The 25,553-nt window shown below is 44.2% G+C and overlaps 1 protein-coding gene across 5 annotated transcripts in view; it reads right to left on the bottom strand.

The window, feature by feature from the left end:
• Pctp (phosphatidylcholine transfer protein) overlaps positions 1-25,553 on the bottom strand; it is a 45,921-nt gene that overhangs the window by 13,558 nt on the left and 6,810 nt on the right. For 2 of the 5 annotated variants that reach the window (NM_001322798.1, XM_039085770.2), the window contains exon 2: positions 20,500-20,613. Coding sequence is in view for 2 of the 5 variants with exons in the window: in NM_017225.3 (NP_058921.1) it covers positions 6,702-6,842 (141 nt within the window). In the remaining 3 variants the exon portion in view is untranslated. Of the gene's footprint in view, positions 1-6,701; positions 6,946-20,274; positions 20,407-20,499; positions 20,614-25,553 lie in introns of those variants that run through there. The other 3 variants (XM_008767983.3, NM_017225.3, XM_006247125.4) reach the window with 3 other exon arrangements.

Consider the following 25,553-nt stretch of genomic DNA (forward strand, 5'->3'; position numbering starts at 1 on the left):
CTATGGAGACTGGTCAGTTTTGAGAACATCACAGACCAAGGTCATAAGGGGTCCACATGCCTCATTCATGCTTCCTGAACCTCTTTGAAGAACTGAGCATACATTACTTGTTCAGTCAAGTGTGTGGTCATGTGAGCCAAGTGGGCCCCACCCTTCTCCCCAAAGGAGAGTTACCTGTGGTCGCAGGGGGTCTTGACAGTGGGCACTAAATTGATGGTTAATGTTTAACTTTGCAAAGGCACAAAGAACTACGCATGTCCTTCCACTAAGTAACTCATGAAAAACTCAAAAGCTGGAAAGGATTTAGGATCTTGCCACTGAGAAGCGATGGGGCACAGGCTCTCACCATGTGCTTCCCTTGGTGACCCATCAGTAGTCACTGTGACAGCCACACGGCTTGTTTGGAGGAGTTTTTCCACTACTTGGACATGCTATGATTCTTTCAATAGTATTAGGGACTGTCTAGCTAGTCATAATTTAGTTTCCAAACAATTTTATAGTCATGTTCTTACTGACTTATCTGTGTGGTCCTTGAAGTAGACAGGGAAGTTTCTGTGGTCTCTGTCTTTATAAGAAATGAAACTCAGAGATACTGGACTCAGACTTCCCTCAGTCTGACAATCAGTGTCAGGTCAAAGAGAAACCATGAGTCTTTTGGCACCAGCTCCTTCTACCCCAAGAGGGTCTCACTCAGTCCTACCCCCTCTGCATGTTTCATCCAAACCACAGGATAATAACTAAGGTAACCAAGCCACTTTGATGATCCAAAGGCCCGTTACATAAGATCTTATCTCCGTCGGGGGCCAGAGACCAATGATTTAAAAGATCAGGTGACTTGCTAAGAGCCAACCGATGACACTCAGTGACAAAGCCCGGATAACCTGTCCCTTCTGCTGTTCTTGTTTCAGAATGGACGTCACACTGGGAGCTTCCCTGGGTTCCTAAGCCTGGTGCATTTGTCCAGCAGGACCCTTGATGGCCAAAGTGTTGTTTTAGATGCTGTTTCTGGACTAGACACCGCCATGTTTTCCACTGTTAAATCTCTAACCGGTGTCTCCTAAACTCTGTAGCCAGAAAGGATAGCATGGTGGTGGCAGCATGGGCTTGGAGCCTCAAGCTGAGCTAAGTCTATTCACTGTCTACCTATCTATAAATGGGTCAAAGAAGAGCTTCCAATTCATAGATTGTGTTTGAGGGTCGAGTCAGGTGATCCAGCTGAAGTCTAGGAGGGGCGTACATAGACATTTGATCTCCTTTCTCGGGTTTAAGAAGTGAGAACAGAGGACCACAAATTCTCCACATTTTGGGGGAAGGGTAGCCTACATATCACCTGCTCTATGCCAGGTACCCAGCTTAGGGACATAAGCATCAGCATCCCCACTACCGTAAACTGGGGTGACTAAATTTTAAGATGTGATTCTGATGCTCATGGCTTATATAAACCCCACGCTAAGGGGGTCGTGGTGGTTGGAAGGTGGTTTTTGGTTTGTTTTTGTTTTTTTAATGATGGATAAGATTTTTAAGAGTCATGAATTTACTTTCACAGCTAAGGCTACTGACGTGCTCATTTGACCTCGGCAGAGCAAGTGCAGTGAATTTACACGAGAGAAATCGAAACTGCCAAAATGTTATTTACAGCCGACCTTCGCCATTCTCACCTAGAATGATCGCCTGTAGACATAACTGGCCACACCACACCCTCCTAACCTCATCTAGACAGAGGAACCACCCACGAGTAATTTGTAAAGCTTATCTGAACTTTCATCGGTGACTGTTAGGCAGTCCAACCGCCTTTTTCTAACTGTGTAAACTCTCCCCGTGGTATGCCCTGACTTGGCCTCTCACAGCGGCAAAGAGCCCTTCCATTCCCCGAGGGGACAAAGTGTCCTTGGAGAGCTGTGGGTGCTCACAACTCCAGCCATTCTAAGAAACTTAATAAATCCAGGGGACATAAGAAACAGGCATTTTCACCACTAGAAAGTCAGGGGTCAAGGATGAAGCAGCCATGGCTACAGACTGCTGAGAACACCAGATCCATGTAAGATTTCAAAACTCTCTAAGAAACTGAAATGGGGTTAAGACCTAAGGGTTGCAGGTACTCAGGTAAAATGGTGACAGCTGACACTCGCCAACACACTCAACAGCAGAGGATGAGCTGATTGGTGCCATGGCTTATTTTATTTTGTTCACACAATGACAGATAATATGAGGTTATGGGCTAGCTATTAACCCATTCCTTCCAGACAAGAAAATTGAAGCTTAAAAAACATTCAGAGGGGGATTGGGGATTTAGCTCAGTGGTAGAGCGCTTGCCTAGCAAGCGCAAGGCCCTGGGTTCGGTTCTCAGCTCCGGGGCGGGGGGGAACATTCAGAGGGATATTTTTTTTTAAAAAGACAAATTTATAGATGAAAGCTTCTGTTCAGTATTACCCCCAAAAAAGCTCTGGTTCATCTGGGAATTATAGCCAAACATCCAGCATGTCCGAATCTTATCTATGAGCCTTCAACCCTTCTCGGGGTTCCAGGACCAGATAAAAATGTTTCACTCTGCATGAAGTCCCCAGCAGGGGTTGGTGAAAGACAGGGCAGACGTCACAAAGCTTGGCTTCCACCTGGGAACAGAAGTGGGGCTTCCTATACAACTCCATCCTCAAATCTAACCCTTGGGATCAGCATTCTCACACACTCACCCTGAGAGAGAAGAAAGGCTGTTACCTGTCTCTATATGCTCCTGGAGGAAGTAGAGAAGAAAACCCTCTTCATACAGGGGGGGAAAAAAACTCTCACCAGTGTCTAGCTTGTAGACAGGCTGGCCCTGCTTGCTTGGAAGCTACAGTTCAATGAGTATCCTGAGTTTGGGAATTCTCCTATTCATCACACTGGCAGCCAAAAGGGTAGGAGGAGCAGGTAGACTAGGTCTATCATGCTGCAGTTAAAAAAAAAAGTCTGTGATACAAACTGGATTAGATCCAGCTATGGGATGGTAGATGAAGCTTCTAGTCTGCTGAGATGGACTTCTGTCAGCTAAGGTCACCCCCGAGCTTCCTTCCTAGGGCTGCAGTACAGCCGGATCAATGCAGTTTCACTGTCCTCTAGGGCCTACAATAGCTTCCTGAGGACAGCGGTGCCAGGTCGAGCCACTGCTGGGACAGGACTGTTGGCTCCTCACCTAGTTGAGACATAGCCAAGAACTAGTACACACTAGGTGAGTCCCTTATCTCCACCTGTGGAGAGATGACCTACTAAGTCATTAGCCGCATCCTTTCAGCCCAGCATCCGTCTACACCAAAGTTGTGACCTCTGTGTGCCAGAGTCAGTCTACAGGCCATGTTCCTGACTATTGCCATGGTAACATAGTCCAAAGCTGCAGCAAGATATGACTGAAGATCACCAGGAAAGATCTCCTAAAGGCCTATGGTTCTTCTTTTCAGGGAACTTACCAGTACTGGTCAGAGGACCACACTTGCTCCCAGGGGTCATTAACTGGAACAGCCAGTCTTTAAGACAGACATTGTTTCTGCCTTCAGCTCCTCTCAGCCCTGTTTTCAACTGTTTATACCACTCATCAGATGAAACAAAGTTCAAGCAAAAGATCAATGCTGGAGAGGCTGGTCCAGAAGAAACTATCCATGTGGAACATGTCACTTATTAAGAAGGAAAGTCATAAGAACATAAAAATGTCAAAAGTTCCCACTTAGGAAGAAGATATATAGGGTGGTGCTTGCCCACATGCCCCTAAATGCCAGCACTCTGGAGGCTGACACAGAACAATCATCCAGAACTCCAGGATAACCTGGGCTACACAGTGAGTACCAGACCAGCTAGAGATCCATGCAGGAAACTCTGTCTCAGATAAACACAGTTAAATGAGGGAAAGTTCCCATTTGTCCAACAACAGGATTCAGACATCTACTTTAAAGGATGGTAAAATTTACTTTTTAATTTAAAATATAATGTAGTACATCGAAGACTACTTCAAAGCCTCTGAATTTGTTTTTAATCCTTTCCAAACCTCACAGTAAAGCCGTCCCAGACGCATTTATAAGGGTACAGTCTGTCTTCTTCTGTCCTCATTTCTACAAAGGATGCTGAGTGGAAAACCACAAGGAGCAGCGAGATTACCACCTTGAGTGAACGACCTCTGATGTGGAGGACTGAAGGCCGAACAGTCACTCACCCACGGTCACCTTGATGCCATGCACAACATGATCCTTAAAAGCCCATCAGTCCAACCAACCTACACAATATCTTCCTAACCAAGCCACTGGAACCCTCAGAAGCAACACAATCTTAAAGTGCCATTTAAATCATGGTAGAGGATCAATAAATATTGAATGGTTACATAACCAGTCTTTGGCCTCTGTTTCAATATATTAATAACGAGGCACTCCACCTCTCCCAGGACTATCCATTCCATCTCCCAGGTGCTCTACCAAAGTATGATGTAGGAGGCAGAGTAAGGAAGGGGCTTCCTTCATGGACAGAAAGCTTGAGTGTTACTCTGGTAACAGCTCTTAGTCCCACGTGTTGGATTATATCATGTACCTTCCAAGAACCCCGATGTCTTTATATCCATGTATAGAGGATGGCCTCCGTCCATGGGAATGGGAAGACGCTGCTGGAAAGGGTGTTCTAAGACTTAGCATCCCACCTAACCTGTGCCTGCTGTCCAGAGATAGAAAGGGTTTAAGAGACAAGTGTGGAACCCCACAGCTGGGTTCAGAGGCCGATTATAACCTAGAACCAACCGACTCATTTCTTCCACATGCTCCTTCCCAAATGGATAAGAAGACAATGATCAAGAACATCTATCCTAGGGCTAACCTTGGAATGGTGCCCAGATTAGAAGACAATATGCTGCAAGTGTTAGCAATCACAATGACTTGTAGCAATTCTATGACGAAGGGTGACAAGAAGAGGACAGCGATAAGATCACAAACTCGCTTTCAAATGCTGGCATGTGGGATGCGGGACGGTGAAGAGGCAGAAGGCCAAGGGACCAGTTATACAGATAAGGCAATACAAGGTGAGAGGTGCGGAGAAGCCAACCTCAGCGAGTGCCCGGTTATGTGGCTGGCAGGGAAAGTGCAGGATTACGGAGAGAGCAGAAGGAGTTTGGGCCCAAAGCGCCCTGTCCACTTTCACACAGCGAGCTGTTAAAGTCTCAATAGGATGTTGGTTCTGTGTGTTGTGTGCGGCATGCCGTCTCTTGTCCATCTGTCAACCTTAGCAAACCACAAACACGGAAAGAAGCAGGCACCCGTGGGTGCACGTGAACACGATTAGCGAAAAGACAAAATATCAGCTAGAGGTCCTTTCTGTGCACTGAAGTTTAGATGGGACATGGCACAAAGCCATCCACCAGGCTGACAGCTATCATCAGTTACTTCCTGTCTGTGACGTGGCAGAAGCATACAGTAAAGTTTCCTATTGCTGACCTCACGAAGGATCCCTAGCCCCACAGGACTGTGAGACTACATCGATCCCAGCTGCCCTGTGACCTCACGAAGGAAGCTCAGGTGACCTCAGCTGACAGGAGTCCACCTCTGCCATCTAGAAGCATCATGCACCTTCACACAGTTTCATCTGACCCAACTCGTCCCACACATGCCTTCTACTCGGCTGTGAACCCTCCAACTGCATCTTTCCTGAACTTCCCCGTGCCTCTGCTGCAAGGTCATTCCATCCCTCCAGATCTTCCTTGACCTGTGAAATCCAAGGCTACCATGATAGATCAGTAATCGGATTCCTTTGCTATACCACTCTGGTCTTGTGCCGGGGAACTTCGGTTGCCTACTGCAAAGCAAGCCTGATGCCAGACCTCCAGTTTCTCCCACCTGGGTAGCTACTTGGTTCCAAAGGCTTCCAATATGCCTCAAGATGCTTACCAACCACCTCCACCCCTCCTCCAACTTCCGTTGCTCTTTCTGCACGAAATTTCACCACCGGATTATTAAATAAATCTTAAAATTAGAACGCACAGAAGATAGTCACTAAAATGGTGGGGTTGCTATTGTTGCCTCTTGGCCAACTCTGAACATCCAGTCCCCGAGTTCTGACTCTTTCCCATCTGCCTCAGGACACGGCCCTTCTGTGCCCCACACAGCACTGGCACCCATCTGGCAGAAACCATGTTCTCTGCAGGCACGGGCATGATCTAGGAAATCAATGGACCAGTGTTTTAATTCTCCTCACAAAAACTGGACTAAAGTTGGACTAAACTTCCAAACCACTCATCTTCTGTTGTCTATCTGCTGATTGTTGCCAAATGCCTCTCTTGGGAATGTAGACAGCCACACACTCCCAAACGTCCGTGGGCACGCCACTCCAGCTAAATATCTGAACCTTGTATTGGACCCACTCCTGGTTATACCCACTCCTGGTGAAAGTCCAGACCCTGGACGGGGTAACTTTGGCGCCTCGCCCCATCTTCAACCACGAGCCATTAAATACAATGCCCTGCTCCCAAGCCTTTGAGTTTTTACAAACTCTACAGAGTAAAGCATACATTACAACAACCCAAGTCCAGCCGCAGGATTAACCTGAGGCTGAGCCAGGACAACTTCCCAACCGCATAAAATCTACACAGGGTAAAGTAGTTCGGAGCGAGGAACCTAGTAATTCCTGCAGAGCACAGGAATTTCCTTGGGGAGTCCTAGCCCAGGCCCCTGATCTCCTCCAGCGGGCGGGTCAGCTGCTACCTGGTCCAGCAGCCGGTAGATGGTTATGCCTGAGGCTTCTACCAGGAGCTGCCAATCCGCCCCAGTTAGCGCCGGCTTCTGGAGCTCGGCACAAGCCTCCCGGAACTGCTCGTCCGAGAAGTGGGCTGCGGGCCCCGCCATCCTTCCGCAGCCGGGATACAGCGCTCCGAGCGCAGGTCACCCACTGGCCCTTAGAGACATCGGGGGCGGGGTCACAAGGTGACCCCAACCTGATTGGCCGGGAGCAGAGAAGGCGGGACTTGGCAGAGGAGGCCGGACGTGGGAGGGCAGGGGTGGAGAGCAGAGGTTGAGGGGGAGGTTCCAGGTCTCGAGGAGGGCGGGGCTAAGCAAAGGGCAGGAAGAATGGGAAAGAAAAAAAATCTAGAAAAAAGCTAGTTTATCTGGGGAAAGAATGAAGAAGTAGGGAAACTTCTGGCGGTAGGACAGACCATCCCATACTCACCTCCACACCCTTCAAACCCGTGAGGCCCCTACCCACCTACCTCTCTGAAGGTATAAAGCCTCTGGATGATGTTTGGGGAGAGGGACAGAACACAAATGCTTGAGAATCTCAGAGGTCAGAGGGTAGAACTGTATTTCAAAAAAAAAATGCTCTTCTTTCTGTTATACATTTTGAAACACTATTTTGTGAATAAGACCCTTGGATTCTGCAGAAGGGCAAGGAAGTAAGTGCGAGGCACGAAAGACTTAAGAAATCAAATCACAATGGACAAGATTTTGCCAGCCCAGTGGGAACGAATGATATGAAAGATATGGCATCTGGATTTCTGCAGCTTGCATAATTTAGGTCTTTGCAACTCAAAGATCATTTTGTTCATTTGAGTCTCATGGTGTTACAGACTCTCTCAGCAGAAAACTGAAACCGGGCTTTGAGAGTTCAAAGATAAGTGAATGCAACACTCTATTGCCAAGACAGTCTGGGAAGCCAAATTGCCTAGTCTGTAAAATGGGTCAAGGACTGTGCTACCTTAAATAGTTGAGGGCCATAGATTATGGTTCCCAGTGCCTACCAAAGTATTATTTAATGATCATTCCCTCTTGTTTTGCAGGAATAAACCTAAATGCAATTCTTTCAATACTAGAAAATAAAAGGTGGGTTTTAAAAAAAATGGATTGAAAGACAGTTTACAAAGGCCCCAAGGTCACATTTGCCACAACAAAGACAAATTACTACTTTATTCACCTCAGCATTGGTTTTGTTGTGCAGGACAGAAGGAAAGTAAGTTATTCCAAAACTCACAAAAGATGGCTTCAAGACAGATTTCCTTGCAGTTTCAATGGTGGCTCGTAAGCTTTCTCACTGTCACTGAAACAAGCAATCCACTCACACACACCCAGCAAGAAAACCAACGTGGAGGATCGTCAAACCCACTATGAATGTGTGTTTCAATGAAATCGGAACTTTGTCACCACAGAAATACCGATAAATTAAGACAGGCCCAAGAGTTTGAACAGGATCATAGAAGATACAGGAGTTCAAATTTAAGCTGCATTTATTGTACATGTTCAAATATGTTGTCTACTATACACACACACACACACACACACACACACACACACACACACGTTTATTTTATTTTAGTCAGCACAGGACACAATAATGTTGCCGAACAGTTTTTCTTTCATGGAGAAGTATAAAATGACTTTTCTTCTGTCCTGTACAACAAAATCAATGCTGAGGTGAGTAAAGTAGCAATTTGTCTGTGTTGTGGCAAATGTGACCTTGGGGCTTTTGTAAACGCTTTAAATAATTTTTAACCACCATTTTTAAGGCCTGTTATTGTTGATTTACATAAGTAATCCAACCTGATTCCTTTATGAGACAAGGTCTTTTTAGGGGGTAGAGGGTGGAAGAACCAGGTCTCACAATGAAGACCTGACTAATCTTGAACTCACAGAGATGTCCCTGACTTTGCCTCCTGAAATGCTTTCTAGATGAACTGACTATGCAGTCACCCAGGCTCCTGGTCTCAGCTGTAGAAATGCTGAATAAGACAGACCAAAAATAGTTCTATGCACACACCTCGGAACAAAGAAATGCAGGGTAGAGTTCAGAGAGGGGAGCCTGAGTGACAGCCACAGAGAGGTGTGTGCGTACGGGTATTTCAGAACAGATAGCACCTACCCTGGTGTTTCTTCATTCCACACTCCCACCCCTGTTCTGTAATCCTGAGTCTGTGGAGGAACTCCTGTTTCGAAGAGGCTGTTGAGCACGAGCAGAAGAATGATCCCTTTCTGGCACCCTTTTGACACCTATCCACTTGCAGCAAGTCTGCCATAGCTTATGTCGTAAAGCCAAGGAACAGGTCTTGCTGCTGGTATCAAGTCATAAGGAGGCCTGTCATTCCATGCTTACCAAAGAACATCCCCCTGACAGCTTAGAGAGGTAAAGGCCAAGTGCAGGTCCACTGCTGAGTTTAGCACGGATTTTAATCTCTCTCACCTGTAGGAAGAGCATGTATCTCCTGAGGATGAGAACTTCCTATTTTCATCTGAATGACAAGAAGAGTTCATGGAGGATTCGGGCTTTATTGGGGGCCCTGGTATAGCTCCCCACATGTAGGTAGAACAGCATCTTCAATTTGAGCTCAAGCATTAGCACCTCAGCCTTCATCCCTGGGACTTTCTGTCTTCAGGGGTTTGGGGACACCCAAACACAACACTTCTGCCTTTGATACTTGAGTTGAGAATGCACAAGAACCACAGGTAATAAGTAGGCACGAAATTTAACACAGGACCTTTGAACCTCTGGGTTGTTGCCAGAATCAAAACAGGAGATACTTTCACAACCAGGACACATGGAGTTACCACAGAGAACCTAACACCCACAGGAGACGGATGTACGAAACAGAGTAAGAGTCACCTGGACCTGAGGAAACAGGGCCTGTGATTTGGTTCGGTGGCAAGGCAGTTGCCTAGGAAGCATGAGGCCCTAACAATACCCAAGATAACAGCTCTCCATATGAAAAGAATTACGGTTGGGAATTTAGCTCAGTGGTAGAGCGCTTGCCTAGCAAGCTCAAGGCCCTGGGTTCGGTCCCCAGCTCCGAAAAAAAGAAAAAAAGGAAAAGAAAAGAATTAGAAGATGTATAATTAGAACCAAAAAGGTTCTAATCTTTCAATGAAAGCTGATGATGATGATGATGATGATGATGGCGATGGTGATGGCGATGGTGATGGAGATGAGTTCAATATGAAAACAACTAGTTCGTGCATTTATAGAAAGCCAAAAAGGCCCAGGTTGTACTAAAAGAACAGAACACACCACACACACACACACACACACACACACACACACAACACACACACAACACACACACGTCATATTTACATAAGTGTCTAGCTTTATCATAAAAATCATGTAGTACCCCAAAGACTTGCCTCTCTTTCAATTCCCACTACCAGTAGACACACTCAGTGACCCAGATCTTGGCTTTTATATACCATCTCTGCTAACTACTTGGCGACACCAGCTGATTATAGGTTCAAACGGGGAACTTACAAACCTAGGACACTGTGTGCCTGAAACTAAGGAGATGCTCAGAGAGTACTGAAGTCATGTCAAAAAGATACAGGAGCTGGCTGCAGAACTATCCACTGGCAAGATTCTGGGAAACACAACATCAAGAAAGAATAAAGGCAACAGTGGATTAGGAGCAAAGATTTAAAAAGAATCCATGGGACTAAGGAGATGCCTCCATGGCTAAATTGTTTGCCACAGAAACTTAAGGACCTGAGTTCTATTCCCAGCATCCATGCAACAAAAATGGGCCTGGTGAGGTACACGGAGATCCCAGCACTGGGAAGGCAGAGATCAATGCCTCCCTACCCCATGGTCATCAAGACCCAGGTCGCAGTAAGAAACTCCATCATGATAAACAAGGTGGGGCCGGCAAGATCACTCTGCAAATGGACGTTCTGAGGGCCTGACTTCAGTGACCAGAATCCACGACACGAGGAGAGAGCTGATTATCATACATATATGCATGCCAGCTGACACCCCCATGCATGTCACGGCACATGCATACACCACACAAACACACAACTCTAGTGATGATAGTAACTTTTAAAAGCTGAATGGTTCCTGAGGAGCAACATCTGAGTTTGACCTTTAACCTACACACATACGTGCATACCCACAGGTACTCAACATGCAAACATGCCTCCACAAACACCTGCGCCCACGCATGTCTTCGGGCTTTCAAACAAAAGCTCTATGTCCATTGATTAGGGGAGAAAGATGTCGAGGAGAAATGACGGGCAGCAGAGAGGAGAAAGGCTCCATCTGTTTTAGGTGAAGTAGAAGTAAACTAGTTAGAAAATTCCCTTTTCTCACCCTCAGTGATTTGTCCCACTTAGGAAAGGATCTCCAACAGATGCTAAGCTGTCATGTGAAAGGTTGGAGGTGATTTATTAATTGCCTCAAAGGACCACCCACAGATTCCTTAAGACATTCACACAGGGATGTGTAGCTGACCACATCTCTCCATACCTGATCAAAGATCAACAGTTTCCCAAATAATAGGACGGCTACCATTACGCTTCCCTGAAATGACAGTGAGTAATTGACAACATCATCTAAGCATATTTTTCTTGGCCAAATGTTTATTTAACCTGCAACCAATCGTAAGACACCAATCAAACAGAGGAAGCAGAAAATCTGTCAGGATACCTACTCTGACTAAAAACAAAATAATGAAATGAAACTGCTCCAAAACTCAAGAGAAATAACAGCTATATGCTATATATAAATTCTAGTTCTATTATAGAATTGCAAAGCTCTGTAGACCTCAGTTAATCAGAAAGCAGCTTGGCAGAGGAGGTGGAGAACTGGGAAGGGTCCTGGGAGCTCTCATCTTCTTCACACTCTGACCAAATCCCACTGGGTTAGAGAGACCTCCCCTGACCACATCTTCCCATAGTTGAGCCTCCAACTCAGGTTTTCTTTCTCTGTTTCTGAGTTTGACTTCAGAATAATGATAAGGGGTATTTGAATATGAAGCTTTCAGATGATGTTATAGAATTGTTCTTAATATCTCTTAAGCATAGAGAAGATGTTGAGAGAATGTGGCTTTCGTTCTTGGAAAATGCCAGCTAAATTTCTCAGGTGATAAATACTATGTTCCCCATAATTTACATTAAAAAGTTTTACATTAAAAAGTAAATATAAACAAAATATAAATAGCAGATGAATTTAGAGCAAGGGCATCCAGATCTCTGTTGTTCTGTCCCTCCCAACACTTTGATACATTCAAAACAATTCTAATACTAACCTTAGGGGAAAATCCAGCAATAAATTTTTCAGGGTGTGGTTGTTTCTTCTGATTCCGGGACAAAATACCCTAACAAAAATCAACATGAGGGAGAAAGTGGGTTTATGTGGGTCCCTTTCCATGGTGCAAAATCTCAAGAGGTTGGGGCATCACAGTCCAGAACAGAGTAATGAGTTAATCCTCCCTTGCTAAGTTTCATGGTTTTTAGGTACTACGTGCTAGGGGGACCCTGCTGCTGTGGGTGCTAGTCTGAGGATGAGTCCCTTAATCTGCTGAATGCTCTGTTACCTGTAGAGTCTGGTGTCCTGATTAATGACATCACTTCTTCTAGATATGCATCAAATAATGACCCTTTAAATCCCCCAGCTCTTTGAACCTCCACATGCCTCCTTAGATCATACAAGTTGAGACTTTTGATCTTGGATAGTCAGGATCTCTGCCCCTGCTTAACAGACAAGTAGCTATGAAAAATGGATCATTAGCCATCATTAGTCCTTAAGATTAAGGAATCAAAGTCACAAAAAGGGAAACTGAGGCAGGAGAGAAAAACAGAGGAAATTAAGGCATGGAAAAAAGATCTCTTCCTTTTCCTCCTCCTCCTCCTCCCCCCTCCTCTTCCTCTTCCTCTTTCTCCTCCTCAATCTGGTGGGAGTCTCCTGCTTGTTGAGTCATGAGTTTCAGCACAGGGATGGTCAGATGGCTCAGCAGCTAGAACCTTATGAGCACAGGCCTGAAACTGAATTCAATCCACAGATCACACAAGGTGGCAGAAGAGCTTTGGACTTCACACGTGTGCTATGGTATACACACACACACACACACACACACACACACACACACACTCACAGAGAGAGAGAGAGAGAGAGAGAGAGAGAGAGAGAGAGAGAGAGAAGAAACTAATTTAAAGAATTACATCACAATTAATAAAATTAGCCACGAAGTTTGCCTCATAGAAACAATCTTCCTCTTATCTGGAGATATTTAAAATAAGAATGTTAAAATAGCAATGAAGCAGACCTAAAACCTGAACATATATGACCTTCAAGTGTGACCTTACTCCTTCCCCGGATGCAAACCTGAAGATTTCTGATAGTCTCCTAGATAAGACTATAAACTTTGTTCACAACAAAACATGTCTTAGTTTCCTCATGGAACTCTGTGGCTCAGGGTTTTCTCTTACTAGTTGTACAGTGCAGCCCAGAAACCACCCTATGAGCCCACTTGAGGTCCTCTGAAGCCTTCTGATATACAACTATAGACATGGCCCAAACCTAACACCAGGCAGTTATGCAGATATTTAAGCTTGGCTCTCTTTTGAGAAACCCACACACGCCGGTTGTGGTGGCGCACACCGGTAGGATTTGCTGAAGGAGGCAGAGGCAGGAGGATCACGAGAAACCCACACACATGATACTTGGATGTTTCTTACCCTTGCCCTGGGTTTTCTCCTTCTAGTAGCCTTCTTGTCTAAACCTACATTAAATTCCATTAAACCTCAAGTTGGCTTCAAACAATAATAAATTAGTAAATGAATGGGTGAATAGGCAAATAAATATACCTGCATTTACTACAGCTGCCAGGAAAGTTCCTCCATGAGGTAAACAATGTCTACCCACTCCTTAGTCCCAACAAAAACCTGGGGACTCAGTGACCTTATGCATAGATTGAAGTGAGGGCTGAGGCAGCAGTATGGGTAAGGCTAAGAGGAGGGCTATCCTCAGCTTCCCATGGCATCATAGATGGAGACCCCTCAGTTACCTTCTCCACACTACATCCTCTAGTACCCTCCCCAACCACGGTTCCATGTGCAGTTGGGGCAAACTTGACACAAATGCCTGATAGGAGGGGATGGATCCTGAGCTTAGGGTTCAATGACCCTCTCCGCTCTTTCCCCATCTTTGAGCGAATGCCAACAGTCCACAAGTTCTATCTTAATAGATTCCTTCCTGGAAGCTGATCTCATCAAGATGGCGGAAGGTTTGCTCTTAAAACCGAGGTCTGCAAAAACAGAATGCTAGTCAGCTATTGATTTCCAATATCAAGTTTCTTCCTGCTTTGATACCCAAAGAGGGTTTTATTTCTCTTGGCTGACAGTTAATGAAAACTGTATTCATTCATTAAGATACTCAGCACATCAGAAATGACCAGTCTGGTCAATTTAAATTATAAATCTAGGGGGATTTGGTCGGAAGCTCAGGAAGTGTGTTCATGTCATGTGACACCAGTTCTGAAATTCAGAATTCAGAGAAATGGTCTGGAGATGAAACACTTTTAAAAGATGGAAGGGTTGTGTTTTGGTTTGTTTTTCTGTTTTGTTTTTTTAGTTCACCAGTGGAAAACATTCTCATCCAGCAGCTGGGAAGTGACTGAATTACTTGGCATCTCAGAGAAACGATCTGAGTGAGGATCAACCCTTCTCACCTCCCCCTAGGTTACTGCTCACAAGGCAGCACTGATTTGCTAAGTGGATCCCCCAGACAGAGCTGTGGTCAGGAGATCTAGGACCTCATTATTTTAAGGATTAGGAAAACCATATTGAAATGTTTAGCTGGCTTTACTTTGTGATAATAAAAGTAATGCTTATCCCGAGGGCTCACCAAATAAACTAACTGAAAACTACACCTCAGAACACTCTGTGAAGTAAAAGTCAGCACATCAGAAATTCCTTTTTAAAGACTCATTTCTTTGTATTTTATGTGTACATGCGTTCTTTCTGTATACACATATGTGAACTATGTATATGCAGTGCCCAAGGTGACCAGAAGAAATCTTTGTGTCATTACAAGGGGACTTACAGACAGCTGTGAGTCACCAAACAGGTGCTAGAAACTAAATTCAAGTCCTTTGAAAGATGGACAAATAGTCCTGACCCTGAATCATTTGTCCAGCACCAGAATTTCTGAAGCCCCGTTTCCCATCCCAAGCAGCTCTCTCCTGGTAGATTGACCTTGTACAACTGTGCTGAAGTTTGGATCCCAAACATTACCTAGGAATCTGTTATCCTAAATGTTCGATATCCAATGTGTGATCCTACCTGGTGGGAGAACCTGTTGGATGTAGGGTGTCCTGGAAGGAAGTTAAAGGCTCGAAAGCATGCCCTGGAGGGGGATATTGGAAGCCTGGCCCCTTTCTCTTCCTCTTTGTTTCTCATCTTTGGTGATGTGAACAAGTTTCCCCACCTGCTTGCACCATGGTGTACTGATGAAAGCCATGGGTCCAAGTAACCATGAACGGAAACCTCTAAAACCAGGGACTAAAACAAGCCTTTTCTTTCTTATGAGATATGTTGGAAAGCCATATTTGTTACAATAGAAAGCCAACTGACTCAGATAGATCGCTTGTGCCTTAAAATGCTTGCAAGGTTTTGCATAATGGATATCGTATTGGCCTTCTAAGTTACTAATAAGTTTTATCATCATAGCGCAGTGGAGAAACTTTAGAGAATCAACACAGTCTGCGGAGATAGCTCACTCTGTAAAGAGATTGCTGGCTACATGGGCAAGAGAGACCTGAACTCTACTCCTGGTGCCATGTAAAACTGTCAGCATGATTGGCACACACTCCTAATTCCAGAGCTGGGGAGGTAGAAACAGGAGGATCCCCCGGGGTTCACTGCCTAGCTGGTCTAGCTTAATTTGTGACCTCCAGGCCGATGAGGGACTCCATCCGAGATCACAGAGACAGTGTTCCTGAGGGTGATACCTGAAATTGTCCTCTGGTGCCTATGCGCATGCGCATGCGCATCCACACATACAAAATGTGCGCACGCACCACATATTTCAAAAAAGCGGGCCAGCCTGATGTGTCTGATCTCTAAAGCAAACAAGGTACATTCTATACACCAGCCAACCACAGTTCAACCATGCCGAGTTACGCTTTATGAACCAGAAGTTATGGAAAGTGTTTGTGTTTAATTCCCATGATGCCAGTCTGAAATCAACGCTGTTAGAACATTTGGGTTATACAAGAAGCAATTGAGGTTTTGAGAGGTGACCACAGAGCGAGGCAAAGACTGTGCTGATCCACTTTAGAGTTCATTCTCCCATGCGTGGGTCACCCACAATGCATGCGGAGTCTTCTAATCAGATTGTATCTACAAGGGCCTCTGCGCTCAGTCACTTGTCACGAGTCACCACAGCAGTCGAAGTACAAACTCTCAAACTGAATGATTCCCCAACTCCTCTTTAGCAGATTCTACTTTTTATTCTTTCAGATGCTTATAAAGGAGACACCTGAATAGAAGAATCAATTCAAGGCAGCATCTTTTTAAATTAATTTCTTGAAGGCCTTAACAGCTGCTGGGGAATAGAAAGCTGCAGTCATACAGACTTCTGTCCTCAGTCACAGGTCCGTGTGGGTACAGGACACAGCAGTTAAATATTATCCAGACTACAGCTTTCCCATCACGTAAGAAAATGCAAGGATTGGGAGAAAGTCGTTATCCAATGCAGTTACTTTAATCACTGCATACGCCTAGTGTAGTTAACCCGAGACTACATGTAAAACAGAAGCACACAGTAGGGGTCTAGTGAAAGGGCTTTGCAGCTTTGTTTATAATATGAGTAGCGTGCATGAAACAGTCAACGAAGTTGACACTTTAAAGAGCCAGACCTATGTGAATCCTGGAAGACATTCAGAGAATAGAGTCGTCATCCACCTGCCTTCCAGGAAGGGGATTCCAGAGGCAGCTGGCTATATTGTATTACCAAGTCCCTTCCGCTTCCTAATCACTGAGGGATCTGAGTTCAGCACCAGGACCTCTCAGCCCAAGGTGTAGAGTTTCACTGGAGCTGTGATTCTGAAGGCAAAAAGGCATGTTAATTAGCATGAATGCCAGCCTTTTCTCATAAGCCTGAAGTCCTCTCTTTAATGAGGTAGGCTTCAATTTGGGGACAGAGGCTGGCTATCTTCCTCTGGGAATGTAGGCCATGCTCTGGGTAAACTAAATTCAGCAGTATGTCTGGAAAGAGCTTTCATTAGGGTCCCCTTTAATTACTTTCTTGACAGGGCTGGGTGTTCTTAGAACATTTATTTGAATGTGTGGACTCTCTTTTCTATCTCTCAGGGACTCAGTGACTCTCTTATCTGTCTTTCTAACTCACCATTAATGCAGTAAAATAGTCTGTACCCTTCCTACTTCCTCTGCAGCTTGAATTCACTCATGTTTCTTTGTATGTTCTGGCCATACTAAAGTAAGGCCACCTCGACAGGTCCTCTCAACCTTTGACTCTGATCATCTCCTTGCTGGATTCATTCCTCATTCAGAGACTGGGGCAGTTAGCTTAAAACACTAAGTACGTTATGTTATTCCTGTCCTTAGAACTGATTATAGTTTCTGTTGCTCTAGTAAAGTAACCTGACGAAAGCAACTTTAAGGGGAAAATGAAGTTTGTTTGGCTTACAATTCTAAGTCACAGTACATCCTTGTGGAGAAGTCAAAGCAGGAACTGGAAGTCACTCCTCATATTCACAGTCAAAGTCAGAGAGGGAGAGAATGCATGAATGTCTGAGAATGCATGCATGCTCACTTCCTCCACGATAGGATCCTAACTCTAAGGAATGGTGCCGCCTGTGGTGGGCTGAGTGTACTTCTACAAGTTAATACAATCAAGACAATCCCCTGCAGACATCCCCACAGGTGGTTCCTGATCTAGATACCTCAGTGAGATTCTTCCCTAGTGATTCTAGACTGTAATAAGTTGGAAAAAAAAAAACTAAGCATCACACAATCCTTCCCTGTCTTCTCGTGGCATCAGTTAGAAGTGACTCATGCTGTGTTCTCAGACTTTGCCCGCCTGAATCTTTATCCTCGTCATCTTCAAGCTCTCTTTTATTTCCTTTAGATTCTTAGTTCTGTCCAGTGTTTCTGCACTTCCTGAATGTCACCCACGGTGTTTTCTAGTCCATACCTCCTTTCCTCGAACTCTTCACATCTCTTTACCCTACAGGTTTCAGAATCAGTAGTCCTGCCTTGGGCTCTCTTTCCACAGCCCCTCTCCCCATTGTATTTTTGGTCATTATTTTAAAGAGGATTATTTAGTATATTGTAAGGTAACGGTAGAAACTTCTCCTTTTCTTCCTTATAAAAAAGTATTGCTCCTTGTGATTGGGCCTGCACCCCAGTTGAAGCAGTAAGAAAACAAGGGTGGAGGTTGGGGATTTAGCTCAGTGGTAGAGCGCTTGCCTAGGAAGCGCAAAGCCCCGGGTTCGGTTCCCAGCTCCGAAAAAAAGAACTAAAAAAAAAAAAAGAAAGAAAGAAAAAAGAAAACAAGGGTGAACAAGCGCTCATCCCGCTCTGTAATTAGTTGAACAACTGCTTCCTCCATTAAATAATAAGCTTGACTGGAGATGAAGCTTAGGGGTGCAGTGCTTACTTAGTATAGGCAAGGCGACCTCTTGCCCTCCCTTCTCCTCCAGTGGACCCCCTTCTTCTCCTATCCAGTCATTCTTGTACTTTTAAGACTCTCTCTCTCTCTCTCTCTCTCTCTCTCTCTCTCTCGATCTCTCTCTCTCTCGATCTCTCTCTCTCTGTATGTGTGTACGAGTGTGTGTGTGTGTGTGTGTGTGTGTGTGTGTGTGTGTGTGTGTGTGTAAATGGAGGAGTTTAAGTTCAGTCCACATTGGAAGCCTGAAGATCCTGAGTTCTGATACTAATGAAGAACACAGCAGCAGCAGCAGCAGCAGGAGCAGACAACAGACTACATGAACTTGTTGGTGAGAGCAAACACATGCAGGCACAAAGCCACGTCTCTTTCTTTTATGTCCTGTTATCTGGGTTATCACCAGGAGATGATAGTCACTTTCAGGATGGGTCTTCCCACGTCAAATAACTAGATCAAAAAACCCCTTAGAGCCGTGTCCCTTTAGATGGATTCCAGAGCAGTTTAGCTATGAAGCTCAACCATCCCAGAGCCCTTTAGCCCCCCTCCTCCACATCCTCTTAACACAACGCTGCCTGCAGAGAGATGAGCTGTCTCCGCAGTGCTCCGCCTAAATCACACCTCAGGGCTTTTAAGCCATTGAGCTCTGGCTTGGTTTCTTTAGGTAGCAAGAGAGGACACACATTCTGCACTAAAGAAAAAGCAAACAGAGAGAAATCAAGCTTTTAAAAAGAAAGTCCTACTAGTGTGTATCTTCAGCTGTTTGCTTTGTCCTTTGAATTACGTGTGTACATGTATGTGTCTGTGTGTAGGTTTGTGCATGTGAGTGCAGGGGCACACATAGACCAAAAGAAGATGTAGGATCCCTGGAGCTAGAGTTGCAGGCGGTTGTGAGTCACCTGGAGTGGGTGCTGGGAATAACTCAGGTCTACGGCAAGAGCAATAGATGCTTTAAACCGCCGAGTCCTATCTCTGGTCTTGTGGGTTTTGTGTTAGGTTTTGGTTTGTTATTATTTCTATTTTGATATAGTCCTGCTAAGTAGGACAGGTGAGCCTTGAATTCACTTGTCTTCCGTCTCCCAAATTCTAGGATTACAGGCATGAGATACCGCTCTCGGCTACCTGTCGGTGTTCACATATATCATGGGAATTAGTATCAAGGAAAGTTATTGTTCATTTTTTTCTCTGTGTGAAATAGACATGTTTCTAGCCCTTCTCACTAAGCTCTTTGCTCGTTCCTGGATAGGTACATATTTTGGAATAAAAACATAGATAATCATTATTGTTTAAAATATGCATCTTCAGTCAGGGGTCCCCAGGAATTTTCTGCTGTTCCTGCCTTCTAAGCCATTTATCCAGTAATATATCTTCCTAGCTCCCCACAGCACGTATTTCGTTGAGGCAGGGTCTCGTTATGTAGACCAGACTAGCCTTGAATTTACAGAGATCTCCCAGGATAAAAACATGCACAAACATGCCTGGTTCAACATATATTTTTAAAGAAAAATAACATTCATATGTCAAAAAAAAAAAAGGACAAAAGCACAATAAATGTTGATAGTTCTGTTGGAGGGGTGATTAGAATGATTTTTGTTTTTCCTAAATTTTGTCGATATTATTTCATTTTAAGCATTATGACTGTGTTTTCAAAGAGATAAACCATGGGTTTTTTGTTTTTGTTTTTAGGTTGTAACTTTAATCAAAGACTGGACAGAACTGTGATCTTGATTTAGTTAATTTGCTTAGTCAATGCCTTTTGCCGTCGGTAGAGGGCGCAAGATAGAGGCAAAGAGAGTGTGTGGCATGGTGAAAGGCTTCAAAACACTGGTAATTGTTATTTTTCACTAATCTTCGCATGAAATTCGTAAGGCATAAGACTAACTGCAGCTCTATCATTACCGATCGTCTCAGTTCCCACGGTGTGCTCCCCGGAGACTAAGTAGCCGTCGGTGAGTAGATAGCTATCTACCTCTTTTCTGCCAGGTACTGACGTACGCTGTGTATACTGTCGCAGTGCAGAATGCAGCCTTTCTAAGGAATTTTTAAGGAGAACAAATGAACAATATTAAATTAAAATGAATGGGCCAAAGGGAAAGTATTTAGGCTTAGTGTGGTGTTACTCACGTTTAATGCCAGCACCGAGAGGGAAAGAAGCCCGTGGAGCTCTTCACAGAGGTTGAGAGCAACCTCGTCTCCATGTTGAGTTCCGAGGTAGCAAGAGCTAAAGGGTGGGATTCCCTGCGTCACAATAAATAAATAAATAAATAAATAAATAAATAAATAAATAAATAAATAAATATCAAATAAACACATAGAAAATGCATAGTGAAAAAAATCCAATTTAATAGTATATTAATTGATTTAATTCTGAAACACATATCTAGGCAACACACACACACACACACACACACACACACACACGCAACAATAATGTAATATACACCTAGGAAGTGTGCTACTAAATCTCAGAGTGTTTCTGAAGAAACTGTGGGATGGTTCTAAAAGAAACGAATGAATGAATAAAACACAGCCCATCCTAACAAGGACACGCGCACTCCGTGGCTGCCATTTCTTAGATTCAGGAAGGTCCCCAGTGACCCCCTTCAATAGGTGTTGCTTTAGGAGTTCGTTTCATAACTGATGGGTGAGTCTACAAATGGTGACTCACACAAATGAACTCAAACTTACATTTTGACAGTCGTTCTTGAGCGTGATACAAGGTTTTGATTAAGAAACCATTCAGAGAGTTTGGAAACATGGGCGAAACCTCTGTTACCTCCCCATTTTTAGCGTTCTCATGTTTAATGGTTTAATGCCACCCACACTGTAAACATGTCTTTCTCTTAAAGGCGAAGGAACAAGGTTGGGAATTCATGGAGTGTGACAGAGAGTCTATGGACAGGCCTGCATGTATGTGCAATGGTTTCACCATAATGTTTCTCTAATTACTAGAAATGTTAACGTATAACCAGCTTGCTGGTTCCATTCAAACTCCAGACAATATGAACAATATTCATTGTTATTAGAAACCAAAGGATTTAAGTCCACTTAATTTTAATTGTGTTTATCTTTGTAGTTCAGACCTCTGTTTCCTAGGTTGTTTTCTTCTCCCAGAGTTCAGTTCTCAGAAGCCATATTGAGTGTCTCACAACCCTCTTAAGGACAGTTGTAGGACATCTGATGCTTTCTTCTGGACTCCTTGGACACTGGTGCTTACACTCACACATACACAGACACACACACACACACACACTTACATAATAAATAAAGATTTTAAGAAATTAATTGTGACTGAATAATGACTGTTTTAAAATAATATTTGTTTAGAAAAAGAAAAATTTGAAACCCTGTGCCTGTTTCCAAAACCACAACACCCCCAACTTCATCTCTCATTTCTCTTTTACTGACCCAAGTCCTTACAGACTGCTGGTTTTCTTCAGCAGTGTGCGTGCCAACATGCTTAGGCCCTCAGAGCTCCCAGAAAAGTCACAGGTGAGCAGTGCAAGCAAATCAGCACGTGGGGACCTCTGTGGTGCAAGTTCTCTAAAGTTCTCAACTAGAAAAATGTTAGTGCTCTAAGAAATGAGGGGTTTTCTTCACGGCGGTTTTAGTAAAAATAAATAAATAAATAAGTAAACCTAGTTGATCTGCAAAACAGAAGAAAAAACAAACAAACAAACAAACAAAAAACTTGTTTTGAATGCAAGAAAAAACAACTTAGGGATAGGACAGAACCATTTCAATTCCATGAGAAAAAGATTGAATTGTGTTTGGTAAAGGTTAGAAATAGTAAACAACAAAAAATAAAAACGCGTCCTTCAGTCTAAACCTTCATCTGGCTTGTAAAACATTACAATAACCAATACAGTTCAAAAACAATAAACAATACTCTAAGAGCTATCAGAGCTGGAGAAAGAGTTCAGAGGTTAAGAGCACTGGCTATTCTTCAAAGGTCCTGAGTTCAATTCCCAGCAACTACCTGGTGGCTCACAGCCATCTGTAATGGGATCCGATGCCCTCTTCTGGTGTGTCTGAAGACAGCTACAGTGTGCTCATATACATAAAATACATAAACTAAGAGCTATCATCTCGTACAGGAAACAGGGCCTAACCTTGGTCTAAAAGAAGTATATTCCAGGGGGTTGGGGATTTAGCTCAGTGGTAGAGCGCTTGCCTAGCAAGCGCAAGGCCCTGGGTTTGGTCCCCAGCTCCAAAAAAAAAAAAAAAAAAAAAAAAGAAGTATATTCGGTGTGTGTGTGTGTGTGTGTGTGTTATAAGTGTATGTATGTGTTAATGTGTTTGTGTGTAGGTGCACCTGTGCACGCTACATGCACATGGAGGAAGTCTTTCACTGGACAAAGAGCTCACAATCCCCTGAGATAGACTGGCCAGCAACGTTCAGGAATTCTGTCTCTGCCTCCTTAGCAGAGGGCTACAAGCACATGTCATTATACCCAGGTATTACATTAGTACTGGGATCCAAACTTGGTGTTTCGAGCTTAAATGGCAGGCACTTTGCCAAAGGAGTCATATGTCCTGTCCCCCAAAGGAGCATTCTTTTAAGCGAAAGAAAGAAAGAAAGAAAGAAAGAAAGAAAGAAAGAAAGAAAGAAAGAAAGAAAGGGAGGAAGGAAGAAAGAAAGGGAGAAAGGAAGAAAGAAAGGAAGAAAGAAAAAAAGAAAAAAGAAAGGAAGGAAAGGAGAAAGAAAAATAGAAAAGAAAAAAGGAAGAAAGAAAGAAAAATAGAAAACTAAAGAAAAAGGAAGAAAGAAACTAAAGAAAACTAAAGAAAAAGAAAGGAAGGAAGAAAAAAAAGAAAAGAAAAGGCAGTATGTACTACAGTATAGGACAGGTAGTAAAAGAAAGCTTAGTACTGGTTTCTTAGGAGGCAACAGAATGGTCCAGACTGGCTTTTGCCAAGGATAGAAGCTACAAAGAAAGCAGTCAGGAGTTGCTTCTGCAGTCTAGCTCCTCCTGGGTTAATATTGGGAGAGTTGATGGGGACTCATGGTTATTTACCTGCTGACAGGGGTTCTGTGTAAGCTGAACTCAATCTGAAGTTAATTCTGCTCCAGAGAGCGGAGAAATCTATAGATCAGCCAGCCGCAGTGATGGGGTAACATACCACCACGATGGGATACCCCAAGTGTACACTCAAGCTACAAAACAGTGACACGGATCCAGAAGACGAGCAGAGTGCGAGAAAAGTCCCCCTGTGAGACTGGAGGCTGTGTGCTGCCACAGGTCTTGTAGGTGAGAACCTGCTTCACAACAGGATGAGCTTCCTGACCAACTCCGGGGATTTCGAGCAGTCCCTAAAGTAAGATTTGCTCGGGCTGGGGATTTAGCTCAGTGGTAGAGCGCTTACCTAGGAAGCGCAAGGCCCTGGGTTCGGTCCCCAGCTCCGAAAAAAAGAACCAAAAAAAAAAAAAAAAAAGTAAGATTTGCTCCTCTCCTATCGCTGACATTAGAATTCAGGAGTCAAGGAAATGCCTATCCCAGCACAGAGCAGCCTGGAACTAGCTCAAAAAGGCAAAGAAAGGGATGCTCAATCCATCCCAGACACAGAGATCAGACAGGCCTAGGGTAGCGGAAGCTCCTTCAGCCGAGCTCAGTCTTTCTTAGGTGGCTCATCCGTTAGGGCATTCATCACGTACTATACAGCAGTGTGCTGTGTTATGACTGTCCAGCAATGTGTCAGCCTCACTGCTATAATGGGGGTTTGGTTATTTTTAATAGTATTTCCCGTATTTATATTTATAACCATCTACGTTAACGAAACACCCTGGATGCTGTTAGAGAGGATGGCACTGCTGAGGATGTCCAGGCTCTAGGTCAGAGAAAACCAGCAGAGCAGCAGTGACTCATAGGCTATACTGTCTGCACCGTGGCTGTGCCTGCGACTGTACCCTCCACACACTTGTCCTCTCTCACCCCATAGGGTAACAAGACTGGCATTATCAGTTCCTTTTCTACTTGAGTGACATGGACATATTTTAAGCCCACTGAGACCTGATAGTTTCTTTTAAACATTTTTTAAATTTTTTTCAATGTTCACTTATGTGTATGGGTTTTTTATCTGCATGTATGTCTGTGTACCACATGCTTATGGTTCCTTCGGGAGCCAGACAAAGACAAAGAAGGCATTGGATCTCCCGAAACTGAGATAACAGATATTTGTGACCTACCCAAGTGAGTGCTGGGAATCAAACCTGGGCTCTCTTAAGAAAGAGTCAGTGCTCTTAACCACTGAGCCACTTGTCCAGCCTCTGATGCAGAAGCATTTGGTGTAGGCAACAGAAACCTATCAAGTGAGTTTTACCCAAATATATATATACCACTAGTCTCAGTACACATCATGCTTTCTTTGGTGCAGGAGTTACAGATAAATTTGGATTCCCCAAGTTCTTGAGACGCTCTCAATCTCTTAAATTAGAATAGATAAATAAACACACAATTCCTCCCTTATTTGGTGAGGGACGTAGCATAGGTAAGCTCAAAGCAAGGGTCTCAACTCAGGGAGGTTTTGTTCTTTGGGATGATTCAGTAAAGTCTGAAGACATGTGGTTGTCACAACTAGAGGGGTTGTGACTCAGGACGCAGCACTGAGGAACAGGGAGTTTTGCTGTTGGTTGTTCTGGAAGAACATTACAGTCTTTCCCAGTGAGGCAACTTTCCATCTTTGAAGGTCAACATTGCCCAGATGGAGAACCACTGGCATAGAGCATCATGGGACCAGGGCACTGGCAGAGAGCATCATGGGACCAGGGCACTGGCATAGAGTATCATGGGACCAGGGCACTGGCATAGAGCATCATGGGACCAGGGCACTGGCAGAGAGCATCATGGGACCAGGGCACTGGCAGAGAGCATCATGGGACCAGGGGAGGTTCTCAGACATGTGTAGTCTGAACCCAGAGGAGGACATATCAAGGAAGATGTCTTAGAAGCGGAGACAGGAGAGTCAAAGAGAGATGGGCAAGCAGGATCTTGAGTGGTCAAGAGTAGGAACACAAAATACTGTGTTGAGATTTGAAAAGCGAACCAACCTGGGTCTGAGGCTGACAGGCCAATTCATGATGGCAGGCCGTGGAAGGAGGGTGACTCCTCCTTTAAGAAAAGGGGAGACATACACTCAAAGAAGTTAAACAAGAAGGAAGGTCCAAGCGAGGATGCTCG

The sequence above is a fragment of the Rattus norvegicus genome, chromosome 10 (genome assembly GCF_036323735.1).
Source record: "Rattus norvegicus strain BN/NHsdMcwi chromosome 10, GRCr8, whole genome shotgun sequence".
NCBI classification, from domain to species: domain Eukaryota; kingdom Metazoa; phylum Chordata; class Mammalia; order Rodentia; family Muridae; genus Rattus; species Rattus norvegicus.